Raw genomic sequence first — 14,156 nt, forward strand, 5'->3', positions numbered from 1 at the left:
AGATTGAGATTAAATTAATCAACCGACGGTGCAAAAACGTTACTTGCAAAAATAAGTGTATAGTATTTTCCTATGCTCCACCCTGGGAGATGATATTTATACCACGTGAACATCGGTGCATTTTCATTGTCGAATGAAAATGACGCTGCCACTTTGTGAAGAATACCCACTTGGCTGCAGAGGCCAGCTTGCGTAGCTTTGATTTCGCGTTGTGACATGGTGTATGCATTTCACCCTCAAGCAATGGAAAAACAACTCTGACTTTCACTTTCATTCCAGTTTATTGACCTCAGAGAAAACAGTGGCCCTTCGTGGAAGCAGAAGTGCACTGAGACCTTTCATTTCAGGTAGACTTGCATTCAGTGCCACATGCTCCCGGTGGGGACCATCAGCTGTGTTTATCAGGAAAGCGTGAAGGGACTTGGCAAAGAAGGGGTTTCGTACAACTTGATGCTAAGTCCTCTGCCAAAACATGTGTGGAGGCAGAGTGGTGACCCCCCCCCCACACACACACACAAACACTTGAATCCTAATGATGCATTTCACATGCGCGGATGCCAGGTGCACGCCCACACACTCTTGACGTAGAAGACCTGGCACTTGAGGTGAGAGAGCAGGAAGACTGGAAATGCATGTGGGAGCTTCAGGTGCTTGTTAGACGCAGCGAGCCATTCAAGGCAAGCGCCATCTTTGCTTGTGAGGCCAGCGGGGGCCTGTGAGCGTTTGTTCCAGAACCAGTCTGACTCAAGTGCACCTCTAATAAATGCCTTACAAACTCCAGAGGCCATATTCAAAACAGGGTCTTCTCAGTGTATGCAAGGGGCTGCAGCCCCTCTCCTCCTCCTCCCCAGGCCGAACAATACGGACAGTTTTCACACATATCTACCTGTATAACCCTCTGTACCTCTCATAACTGGTCAACGACTGTAACAGGTTACATCAGGTGTTTTTCTACATACTTTTTACACAGATTCTATGCGATTAACGTAACTTAATTCAATGCATCATTTTATTGTACTAGTTCTTAGGCTTGTCATTTTTTTTTCTAAGTGATTGTGGTTTTTCTTGTGGTTTTTATTGTAAAAATGAAATGGCTGTTGATGCTTATTCTCTGTAAGAATTTTTACCTTTTGGGGTTGGGGGGAAAGCATTGCTATGAACTAATGAATTGAAACTTCATTTACTCATTGTAAATACACTATTGTGCAAAAAAAAAAATTCACCCAATTGAATTGCTAGTGTTAACTGAATTTTGTCTAGACACCATTTCTGTTGATGAAATAAAGACATATCATTATGCATTGTAAACTGAGTTTTTCTGACTCTGGTCCCATATTACAGAATGTGTGGAGTGGAATGCCTCAGGAAGTCCTTTTCCCAGAGAGGCCATTTAGCTTCTATCTTGCTTCCAGATGAATCTGATTAGAAATTAATCTGAAAGCCTTGATAGTGCTAATGCGATTCTGAAACTCTGAATTTTAAAAAACCACCAGTGCCTGTAAGAGGAGATCGAAGTTGCCCTGTTTGGGATGTTATCCTGTAGCTCTGCAATGTGGTACCACTGGGGGCAATCGGTGACCCTGTCATTTCTTGCAACTGCAGGTGAATCTGTAATTATATCAAAATAAAAGACTTAATTTTTAAAAGCTAAATGAAAGTAAGTGAAGGAAAGGGAAATCAACTCCAAAATGCAACGAGTTGCAGGGAAAAGGGTTTAGAATTGGAGTTGGGGAGTAAACCGGGAACGTGTATTCACTAGGTTGTGTCTTGTAAAAGGCCAATGAGAGTCAGTGGTAGGCAGGCCAAAGGACTATGAGTGACACTGGACTTGAGCTGTGAGTTGAGAGAGAAGCCACTAGAGCGGCACAGGTGCAGCGTGGCCGAGCTGTCAGGCTGTGAGTTCCCAGAAGTGCTGAGATCAGGTTGCATCCAATCCACTATATGGGAAAGCTGAAAAATCCACTGAATCTCCCTCCAGTGAGTCTCCGTTGGTGCTTTTTTAATTTTTAGAATTTTATTTGAAAGGCAGAGAGAGACAGACACACACAAGCAGTGAGAGAGCTTCTGTCCACTGGTTCACTCCCCAAATACTCCCAACAACCAGGGCTGGGGCAGGTTGAAGCCAAAAGCTGGAGACTCAAGCCAGGTCTCCTACATGGGTGGCAGGGACCCAACCACTGGTGCTATCACCTGCTGTCTCCAAGAGTGCACGCTAGAAGGAAGCTGGAATCACATGCAGAACCAGGACTTGAACCCCAGGGCTCTGGTGGGGATCCAGGTGTCTCAAACTGCATCCTAACTACTGTGCCCAATGCCCACCCCTCCACAGGCACTTATTACATAGAGAAGGCTTCCAGGGAGCATTGAATGGAATTAGCAAATGCATGCTATTCTGAAAACATCACCATCATAGCATTTCAGGTGTGGCAGGTGGATTGTTTTTGCCTGAAGTGAAGTTATTCAGTCCCTTCTGGGACAAACAGATGAGTCCTAGTCCCATGGTTTCCTGTAGGAAAACCTGATCGTTCGGAACTTATAGGCATGTGCACCTTTAACCCTGACATTGGCTCTGGCAGCAGCAGTGACCATCGTGGTCCAACCCAGAATAAACCACCAGCTGTCACACCCTGGAGAAGAGAGCCATTCCAGGTCACCCAGCCCCAGGCGGGCAGCAGCCCCTGGCGTCCCTGCTTGGGATGTGCTCCTGGGGAATGAGCTGCATCTAATTCTGGGGCACTGGATTTCTAATTCTTCCCCACTGAGCACCTGGGCCTTCCAGTGCACATGAACCTAATACGTCCTGGTGTCAAGGAGTGAAGGCCCAGAGAGAGCACAGGTCCCGTTATGCGAGTGTCTTTCCTGTCACTGTACATGACACCTCCTCTCCCCACAGCCACCCTAACACACCTGCCACTTTTCTGGCTGCTTGGTCAGCCAGAAAGAGGCATTGCTGGTTCCCTGTGGCTAGTTTGTTCTTTTTCCTCTTGAAGACCAGTGCATCTCCAAGGCAGGGGACCTCATCCTGCAGCAAGGGATGCAAATTTCAGAGACACTGTGGCCTGCAGTCACTGGGAACATCATCACACCTGACGCCAGGCCCTTTGGGCTTTTTCTTTGACCGCTATTTGTGCAGTGTGGTTGCCAACCCTGTAAAGGCTTTACAGGGTGAAGGAAATTTAAATTACAAAAGGAGGAAATGCCGTAGGGGCCTCTGAAAGAGGCTCCTAATAAGCCTGTTGACATGACAAGACTGGACAGAACAGTGGCTAAGGAACAAAGACTGCAGAAGCGGAAGCCATCGCCGAGCTGTTGTCTTTGGCAGCTGTACATAAGCATAGATTCACTCAAACAACACTGTGATGCGTGCTAAGGGTCCAGAGTTAGAAATGCACGGGCCTGATCCTTCAAGCTCTCCCAGACTACAGGAGCAGAGAGATGTGTAAGGAAATCATTGCCCAGAGGCTATTGACTCTAACAACCAGGAGGGCAGGGCTTCCTGGAGGGGGGGGGGGGCGCCTGGGGGATGCAGCCTCTGGGTTTGGATTCCAGCACACACCTCAGCTGGGTGACCTTTGGTGAGACAATTACCGAATCATTTGAGCCTAACTATCTATAAAATAGGGATAAACAGTAATAACTTCACACAACGGTACTCAAGGCTAGAGCACCATTTTCTGCCAAGGGCCATTTGGATATGTAGAACATCATTCACCTGGCATACAAATGATCAACTTAAGAAGCAGCCTGCTACAGATAATTGGATTTCTCATCCTGCCTCCTGTTGTCTTGGCAGGGCCAAGCCAAGTGATGTCACTGTGACCCGGACAGTCCCTACCCCTGGAATATGCTGTGAGCACTTGGAATATGGTTTGCCCCTTGAAGGCACCTGTCTGGACATGGCCCCATCTACCTGGTCTTCACTAGCTCTTCCACAGACTGACTGTGAAAGAGTTTATCTTCTTTACATCGTTTCCATTTCTGAAAAAGCACAGCTACAAAGACAACCCAGGAAGCATTCAGGCAAGAAGCACAGAGCAGCTCGGCCAATGCTACGCTCCCTGTGCAAAACCCCAGCTGTTGAATGTCTCCTGTAATGGAGAGCTTACTTCTAATGGTCAGAGTTCCTCCTAGAAATCAGGTGCATCTAGTACATGCTCCTTGGGGAAAAAGAAAAAACTGCCCTCGCCCCCCAAAATGGTACTTGTTACTATAATTATAAGGCTACTACATGGGGCCTGCACTGTGGCACAGTGGGTTAAAGCCCTGGCCTGAAGCGCCGGCATCCCACATGGGTAACGGTTGTAGTCCCAGCTGCTCCTTTTCCGATCCAGCCCTCTGCTGTGGCCTGGGAAAGCAGTAGAAAATGGCCCAAGTGCTTGGGCCTCTGCACCCACGTGGGAGACCTGGAAGAAGCTCCTGGCTTCAGATCGGTGCAGCTCCGGCCATTGCAGCCATCTGGGGAGTGAACCAGCGGATGGAAGACCCCTCTCTCTCAGTCTTTCATATAAATAAAATAAATTTTTAAAAAAGGCTACTACCAAGAAAGGCATTATAGGCTAAGCATCTGCTGGATGCCGTAGGATGCCAGTCCCTCACAGGCAGGCGTGAGGTGGGAGAGGCTGTCCAGCAGCCCACTGCGGTGTGAGCAGTGACAGGTAGGAGCAGGAGAGCTGAAGCAGTTGTGTTAGGGTGCTGGAGGTAGGAATGAGGTCAGAGGCAGGTGCCACTGCGTGCGTGTCCCATGGACTTTTATCTCACAGGTGCCACAGTGCTTTGTGACCTTGTACCAGATTGGTTCTCCTTATAATGAAGCCTTTTGTTCAAGGGGCATGGTCAGGACTGGGGGAGTCTGGCCATGGGATGGAGGAGCTAAGTGGCCCTTTCCGTGGGAATTGAGCCCACATTTATGGCTCTCAGAACTCAGGTAAGTCCAACAGTCCCACAGAATGACTACCTGGTGTGCATCATAGGGCTGTCCAGTCTGTGCTACAGAAAGTGCCAAGTGCTTTGGGGGCCCCTCTCCTTGGATGACTCAGGACCAGTGGAAGGGCGGGGAGGTTGAGGAAGAGGTGCTGGCATATCCCAATCTGCAGGAAACACCTGTTGCCACAAATAATGGGCATCACTCCTACCAGTGACTGATCCTAGCAGAATACAATAAAATCATGCAATGGGACAGGCGTTGGGCTAGCAATTAGACAACACTTGAAACTCCCACATCCTGTGTCAGACTGCCTGATTCAAGTCCTGGCTCCTCTGCTTCTGATCCAGCTTCCCTGGGAGCCGAAGAGTGATGATTAAAGTATTTGGGTCCCTGCCACCCACATGGTAGACGCAGATTTAGTTCCACGCTCCTGGCTTTGGCTTGATACAGCCCTGGCTGCTGTGGGCATTTGCACACAAACTGCAAATGGAAGGTGTGTCTGCCAGGGCCCCAACCCCTACCCCTGCCCTGGCCATCTTTTTATCTCTTGTCTGTCTCTCCCAACAGGAAGCCTGTTTGAGCCAAGGGTGAGCACAGAACTCCAGGCCTGGTCTAGACTCATGTTCCAAGACTGTTCTAGACTCATGTTCTAGACTCATGTTCCGCTGCTGCTGCTCCTGCAGAGCTGGTGTGCTCTCCAGGCAAAGATGAACCAGCAGCATGCTGGGAAAGAGAGCTCTCTAGCCCAGTCCTCTTCCTCAGGGCAACAGCAGCCCTTGCCCTAGATTTTCTCTGTTGATACACAGCTGCCCCCTGCCTGAGCACTGGACCTGCCCCCAACAGTGTGCAAGGCAGGGCAATGAGAGACTGATAAAGGTCCCCTGGGGAGGTGAGCCCAGGCTGGAGCATCCAGTTCACAGCCCATCACCTGCTGGGTGTCTGTGGAGCGGGTGGGTCCTGTTGTCATTCCACAATTTGATGGAGGCACAGCTTTCCTCCTGTAGAGACCAGCTAGCAGCTCCTGGTGCGTTATTTCTTCATAATTGATGAAAGTTCCAGAAGCATGTTCTGAAAGAGATAAGAAATTGATAAGGGGCCGGCGCCATGGCTCAATAGGCTAATCCTCCGCCTGTGGTGCCGGCACACAGGGTTCTAGTCCCAATTGGGGCACCGGATCCTGTCCTGGTTGCCCCTCTTCCAGGCCAGCTCTCTGCTGTGGCCCGGGAGTGCAGTGGAAGATGGCCCAAGTACTTGGGCCCTGCACCCCATGGGAGACCAGGAGAAGCACCTGGCTCCTGCCATCGGATCAGCGCAATGCATCTGCCACAGTGCGCCAGCCGCAGCGGCCATTGGAGGGTGAACCAATGGCAAAAAGGAAGACCTTTCTCTCTGTCTCTCTCTCTCTCTCATTGTCCACTCTGCCTGTCAAAAAAAAAAAAAGAAAAGAAACTGATAAGGAAAGTAGACTCAAAGGGCTTATAAAACTGAATCCTGCCCACCCACCAGGGACTCTGTATGTCGCAGATGTCAGGGATCCAAGTGAAATTGCAGAGGACAACGCTCCCTGCCTCCCTAGAGATGCACCTCCTGCTGCCTGATAGCATTACTGCTAAAGATTGGACTCCTACCCGTTTTCTCTTCCTCCTGTGGTTGTTCTGTGCAAAATCCAGACCTAAAACCAAAAGGTTAGCCTTTACCTAAGTTCTATCTTTGTCCTTTCTACAATTAGCCAGATTTGAGGCTTTGGATAAGATGGGAAATTGTAGCTCAAATGTAGAATGCTCTGTTTTGTGATAATCTGTCTCTGACCCTAAACATGTGCAAAGCCCAGGCTCCTTGGTGCAGAGAGAGCAAGGAGCAACAATGGGATCGAGAAGGAGCTTGGGTTGAGTCAGACAAGCTTAGGATAAAATTCCAGTTCATTCATTCATTCAGCCAACAATGATTCATGTATTCCCTGTGTGTCCCAAAGCCTGTACCGCACAACTTTGGTCAAGTTACCTATTCCCTTATCCATAAAATGGATATCGTCACAGAATTACAGTCAGGAAATCTGTAGCAATATCTAGACCACAATCAGGCCATCAGTGAAATGGGTGTCCTCCTCTTCCTCAGATTCTTTGATAATCAATAAACTATATAAAACTTCTTAGCTAAAAAGTCCAACTCTACTCTCTGGAGAACCACCTAATAGCTCATTAATAGCACTGAGTCAAAAGATACCTTCACCAAGGAGACTAGAGTCTAGAAATCAGAGTCTAGAAATCAGAGATTAGATATTATTAAATATAATATCAAAAAATTTAAATGTCATAAACATGGGCTGGCATTGTGGCATAGCAGTAACATATGTGTGCCAGTTCATGTCCCGGCTGCTCTACTTCTGACCCAGCTCCTTGCTGATGAGTCTGGGAAAAGCAGTGGAAGATGACCCGTGTCTGAGCCCCTGCCATCCTAGTGGGAGACCTGAATGAAGTTCCTGGCTCCTGGCTTCAGCCTGGCCCAGCCCTTTGTGATCATTTAGGGAGTGAATCAGCAGATGAAAGATTTCTCTCCCTCTCTGTAGCTCTGCCTTTCAAATAAATATATAAATCTTTTTTTAAAAAAAAAGACTTTTAAAACATGCCATAAACAAGAGTAAAAGACAAGCACACTGGGAGAAAATGTTTCAGTATCTATTACAGACAAAGGATTAATGCAATAACATATAAGAACTCCTAGAAACCAGAAGAAAAATATCACAACAGAAAAATAAGCATAGACAATTTACGGTAGAAATGCAGAACAGCAATAAACACATAAACGCTTGTGGTAGTAGGAATCACAGATATGTAAATCGCAACACAGGGAAACATTCAAGGTTTGGCACACTGGGGTGTGTGTGTGTCACTGGCACGAGCGTGGGGAAGTAGGTGCTGACAAGCTGGGGAGAGGATAAGCGGGAATAGCCCTTCCTGAGCTGATGGCAGTGTGTAACAAAACATAAATTGTGCATGCCTATTAAAACCAGTGGTTACCACAGAGAGAACTAGAAAACTCTCCCAAAATTGAAGATCAAACAAGGCACTTGGATCAAAGAAGAAATACCAAAAGAAATTTTAAAATGCCATAAACTAAGAATGGTCACATAACACCAAAATTTCTAGAATGTGGCCAAAGTAGTGCTTAGGGAGAAACTTAGAACATTGAGTGCATATGTTAGAAAATAAGAAGGCTCTAAAATCAATACTCTAGTTTAGGAAACTAAAGTAAGAACAGAAAACTAAATCCAAGGTAAGCAGGAAAAATAATAGAAATTAGAGCAGAGATAAATGATATTGAAGCAGAAAATCAGGAGAGAATATTTTAAAAAACAAAAACTGGTTATTTGAAAAGTACAATCTAATTAATAATCTCACCAGGCAAACTAAAAAGAAGACAAAAGTTACTAATGTAATAAAAAAGGGAACTTCTATAGAGAACCTGTGAACATTATAAGGATAATTAAGGATTAATAATGTTATAATATTTTTAACAAATCTATGCCCACAAATTTGATAACCTAGAAAGAATGGACCTATTCCTTAAAGGACGCAGTCAGCCAAAATGCACATAAGAAGAAATCAATAATCTGAATAGACCTGTATCTGTTAAACTGAATCAATGATAACCTTTCAAAACAGATCTTGAGGTCCAGGTTGGGACACTGGAGAATTCTATCAAACATTTAAGGAAGGAGTTATATCAATTTTATATGATTTATCCCAGAAGATAAAAGAAAGAGGAATGTTCCCTCATTTATCCTTTGAGGCAGCCTTACCCTAATATCAAAACTAGACAGAAATATTACAAAAAAGCCGGCGCCGCGGCTCAATAGGCTAATCCTCCGCCTTGTGGCGCCGGCACACCGGGTTCTAGTCCCGGTCAGGACGCCGGATTCTGTCCCGGTTACCCCTCTTCCAGGCCAGCTCTCTGCTGTGGCCAGGGAGTGCAGAGGAGGATGGCCCTAGTGCTTGGGCCCTGCACCCCATGGGAGACCAGGAGAAGTACCTGGCTCCTGCCATCGGATCAGCGCGATGCGCTGGCTGCAGCGCACAGGCCTCGGCAGCCATTGGAGGGTGAACCAACGGCAAAGGAAGACCTTTCTCTCTGTCTCTCTCTCTCACTGTCCACTCTGCCTGTCAAAAAAAAAAATATTACAAAAAAAAAGTTAAAGACCAGTATCTCCCATGAACATAGATGCAAAAGTCCTCAACAAAATATAGCCAATCAAATACAACAAGTTTTGGAAAGAAGTATATGCCACCAGCACCACGGCTCACTAGGCTAATCCTCTGCCTTGCAGCGCTGGCACACCAGGTTCTAGTCCCAGTTGGGGCGCCGGATTCTGTCCCGGTTGCCTCTCTTCCAGGCCAGCTCTCTGCTGTGGCCCGGGAGTACAGTGGAGGATGGCCCAAGTGCTTGGGCCCTGCACCCCATGGGAGACCAGGAGAAGTACCTGGCTCCTGCCATCAGATCAGCGCGGTGCGCCGGCTGCAGCGCACCGGCCGCAGCGGCCACTGGAGGGTGAACCAACGGCAAAAAGGAAGACCTTTCTCTCTGTTTCCCTCTCTCACTGTCCACTCTGCCTGTCAAAAAAAAAAAAAAAAAGAAGAAGAAGAAGAAGAAGAAGTATATGCCATGGCTAAGTGAAGTTTATTCCTGGTATACAAGGCTGATTAACATTTGAAAATCAATTAAAGTAATCTACATATCAAAATACTACTGAAAAAAACACAGTATCATATCAGTAGATGCAGAAAAAAACAATTGACAAAATCCAACACACATTCTTGATAAAAATTCCCAGAAAACTAGAAATAGAAGAGAATGTCCTTAACTTGATTTTTAAAAAATCTACAAAAAACCTACAGCTAACATTATCTTTAGTGGTGAGGAATTTAAAAGTTTCTCACTATAAACAGAAACAAGGATGGGGTATGTGTTTGGCACAACAATTAAGATGTTGCCTGTAACACTGCTGCCACTCAGAGGATCTGGGTTCACGTCCTGGCTGTGCTTCTGAGTCCAGCTTCCTGTTCATGCTACCCTGGCAGGCAGCAGGTGGTGGTTCAGTTATGTGGGTCCCTGATACCACATGAGTTACTGGTTCCTGGTTTCAGCCGTCTGCTGCAGGCATTTGGGGAGTGAACCAATAGATGGAAGATCAATTCCCTCTCTCCCTCTCTCTTCCCCTCTTCCTCCCTCCCCCTCCCTCTCCTCCTCTCCCTCTGCCCCTCTCTCTCTGCTTTGCAAATAACAATAATTTGGGGCCGTTGCTGTGGCATAGTGGGTTAAGCCACCACCTGCAGCACCAGCATCCCATATGGGCACCGGTTCGAGTCCTAGCTGCTCCTCTTCTGATCTAGCTCTCTGCTAATGTGCCTGGGAAAGCAGTTGAAGATGGCCCAAGTGCTTGGTCCCCTGCAGCCACATCAGTGACCTGGAGGAAGCTTCTGATTCTAGTTTCAGACTGGCCCAGCTCCAGCCGTCGTGGCCATTTGGGGAGAGAACCACCAGATGAAACATCTCTCTCTCTCTGCCTCTCCCTCTCTGTATCTCCACCTTTCAATAACAAGAACAATAATTTTTAGAAAATTCCAAAAAGAGGTTAGCTCCTTTCAACACTGCTTTTTTTTTTCCTGTTTTTTATATAGATTTTATTTATTTGAGAGGTAGAGTTATAGACAGAGGGAAGGAGAGACAGAGAGAAAGGTCCCCTAGTTCACTCCCCACATGACCACAATGACTAGAGCTGGGCCAATCCAAATCCAGGAGGCAGGAGTTTCTTCTAGGTCTCCCATGCGGGTGCAGGGCCCAAGCACCTGGGCCATCCTCCACTGCTTTCCCAGGCCACAGCAGAGAGCTGGACTGGAAGGAGAGCAGCTTCGACATGTGGGATGCCGTTGCCACAGATGGAGGCTTAGCATACCACACCGTAGTGCCAGCCCCTCACCACTGCTTTTTAACATCATATTAGAAATCCTAGCCAATACAGTAAGATTAAAAAAGGAAATAAATAAAATACAGATTGTAAAGGAATAAATAAAATTGGTCACAGAAAACATGATTCGTTATGTAGAAAATCTGAAGGAATTAACACATACATTTCTGGATTGATTATTGAAAGATTTCAGCATACTAGGTTAATGTAGAAAAGCCAATAGCTTTACTAAATTGCAGCAGCGAGCAAGTGGAATTTGAAATTAAAAACATTTTAGGGGAGGGTATTTAACCTAGCAGTTAGGACACTATTTGGGATACCTACATCCCATATCAAAATGCCTGGGTTTAAGTCCCAACTCAACTTCTGGGTCTCCCTTTCTGCTCCCTTCCACTGACTCTGGGAAGCAGAAATGATGGCTCAAGTGATTGAGGTCCTGCCCCACATACTGCAGACCTGGACTGAGTTCCCAGCTCCCAGCCAGGCTAAAGCTGGGACTGAGCCGGACCATTGCAGACATTTGGGGAATGAACTAGTAGATGGAGGGTGTACTCTTTCTCTGTGTGTCTCTGTCTCTCTCGGTCTTGCTGTCTCTCTCTCCCCCCAATCATCATCCTCCCTTCCCCCTTGCATCTCAAATAAAAATGATTTTTAGAAATCATTGCCTTTGGGGCCGGCACTGTGGCATAGCGGGTAAAGCTGCTGCTTTCAGTGCCAGTATCCCATAGGGGCGCCTGTTCGAGTCTCAGCTGCTCCACTTCCAATCTAGCTCTCTGCTGTGGCCTGGGAAAGCAGTGGAGGATGGCGTGAGTCCTTGGGCCCCTGTACCCGCGTGGGAGACCCAGAGGAAGCTCCTGGTCCCTGGCTTCTGATCAGCACAGCTCCAGCCGTTGTGACCAATTGGGGAGTGAACCATCGAATGGAAGGCCTCTTTCTCTCTGCCTCTCCTTCTCTCTCTATGCAATTCTGACTTTCTTTTTTTAAAAAAAGATTTATTTATTTATTTGAAAGTCAGAATTATACACAGAGAGAGGAGAGAAAGAGAGAGAGAGGTCTTCCATCCGTTGGTTCAATCCCCAGTTGAATGCAACGGCTGGAGCTGTGCTGATCCGAAGCCAGGAGCCAGGAGCTTCTTTCGGGTCTCCCACGTAGGTGCAGGGGCCCAAGGACTTGGGCCATCCTCCACTGCTATCCCAGGCCACAGCAGAGAGCTGGATTGGAAGAGGAGCAGCTGGGACTAGAACCGGTGCCCATATGGGATGCTGGGGCTTCAGGCCAGGGTGTTAACCCACTGCACCACAGCACTGGCCCCTCTCTGACTTTCAAATAACATAATTCTTAAAAAAAAAATTGCCTTTAACACCTCAAAAAATGAAATATTGATGTGTAAATCTAAAAAAGTACACAAAAACTCAAATGAGAGAAACTACAAAACTCTGATGAAAGAGAAACTAAATAAATAGGGAGATATTCTATGTACATGGATAGGGAAACTCAGTATCAGCAACCTGGCAGCTCCTTTCAAATTAACCTACAGATTCAAAACAAGCCCAATCAAAATTGCAGCAATTTCTTTTGTGGATATCGATAAAGTGATTCTAAAGTTTATACTGAGGGGCAAAGCTACAAAAATCAAGACAGTATAGTAGGCCGGTGTCATGGCTCACTAGGCTAATCCTCCACCTGTGGCACCGGCACACCAGGTTCTAGTCCCGGTCGGGGCGCTGGATTCTGTCCCGGTTGCCCCTCTTCCAGGCCAGCTCTCTGCTGTGGCCCGGGAGGGCAGTGGAGGATGGCCCAAGTGCTTGGGCCCTGCACCCCATGGGAGACCAGGAGAAGCACCTGGCTCCTGGCTTTGGATCAGCGCAGAGCAACAGTCGTGGCGGCCATTTGGGGGGTGAACCAGCTGAAGGAAGACCTTTCTCTCTGTCCCTCTCTCTCACTGTCTAACTCTGCCTGTCAAGACAGTATAGTATTGGTGAAAGAACAAGTAGACCAATGGAACAGAATAGAGAGCCCAGATATAGAACTGGAAAATATAAGTGAACTGATCTTTGACAAAGAAGCAAAGGCAATACAGTTGATAAGATAGTCTTTCTGGCCGCACCATGGCCCACTAGGCTAATCCTCCACCTGCGGCGCCAGCACTCTGGGTTCTAGTCCTGGTTGGGGCGCCGGTTCTGTCCCGGTTGTTCCTCTTCCAGTCCAGCTCTCTGCTGTGGCCCAGGAGGGCAGTGGAGGATGGCCCAAGTGCTTGGCCCCCCGCACCCACATGGGAGACCAGGAGGAAGCTCCTGGCTTCAGATCAGCACAGCACTGGCTGTAGCAGCCACTTGGGGGGTGAACCAATGGAAGTAAGACCTTTCTCTCTGTCTCTCTCACTAACTCTGCCTGCAAAAAAAAAAAAAAAAAAAAAAAAAAGTCTTTTTAGCAAATAGTACTGAAACAACTCAACACTCACATGTAAAAAATGAACCTAGACATCTTACACCCTTCACAAAAAATGAGCTCATCATGGCCATAGACCTAAATGTACAAATTAAAAAAAAAAAAAAAACACAGAAAGATTCTTTGAGAGAAAACGTACATGAACATGGGTATAATGGTGACTTTTTAGAGACAGCACCAGAAGCACAATCCAAGAAAGAAATAATTAATGAACTGTTCTTACTTAAAACCTGCTCCTAGGGAGATGCTTAGACACAAAAACTCTCTTCTAACACGGCCCCAGACAGAAGTTCAAACAAAGCCATCACATCGAATTGCAGTCACAGCAAAATCACAGATAACCAGCTGAAAATCCTCGATACCTTCAACCAAAAACCTTACCTAAGTGATGCTGCCAAATGAAAACTTTCTTTGGAAACCAACACAGAAGAGTCAAGAATCCAGACTTGTTTTTCTGAATCGAAGAATTAGGCAGAAAAGACCAGAATTTAAGAAGGCTTTAAAATCAAGCCAAGGCCATAGACAAGATCGCCCTGAAGAGAAGACTTGAAGAATCCAGACAATGTCATACCAGCCATAATTCCTCTCAATCATGAACTCTTGTCAAGACATTTATAAGCAACCAACCCTTACTTTAGGACTGATTCCAGAGAACAACCTGCTAAAGAAATTGGGTTTTCAGAGTCAGGAGTCCAAAGTTGATTACAAAATCAAAGTCCAGATTCCATGTCCAGAGAAAAAGAGCAAACCAAGGGCAAGATCTCTGAGATGGAATGCACAGGACACAAAATGGAAACAACTTTTCTAGCAACTCTTATTTCT

General features: G+C 46.6%; 1 protein-coding gene across 1 annotated transcript in view; it reads right to left on the reverse strand.

The window, feature by feature from the left end:
- Window positions 1–262: 262 nt before the first annotated feature.
- The window catches only part of GJA10 (gap junction protein alpha 10), a 53,341-nt gene continuing 39,447 nt past the window's right edge, over window positions 263–14,156 (reverse strand). The window contains exon 3 of the mRNA XM_089332898.1: window positions 263–5,992. Within this exon, the coding sequence (XP_089189024.1) occupies window positions 5,954–5,992 (39 nt within the window). The 3' untranslated portion in view covers window positions 263–5,953. The remainder of the gene's footprint in view (window positions 5,993–14,156) is intronic.

Source organism: Oryctolagus cuniculus, chromosome 5 (genome assembly GCF_051225735.1).
Source record: "Oryctolagus cuniculus isolate XC-2025 breed Fujian yellow rabbit chromosome 5, ASM5122573v1, whole genome shotgun sequence".
In the NCBI taxonomy this organism is placed as follows: Eukaryota; Metazoa; Chordata; class Mammalia; order Lagomorpha; family Leporidae; genus Oryctolagus; species Oryctolagus cuniculus.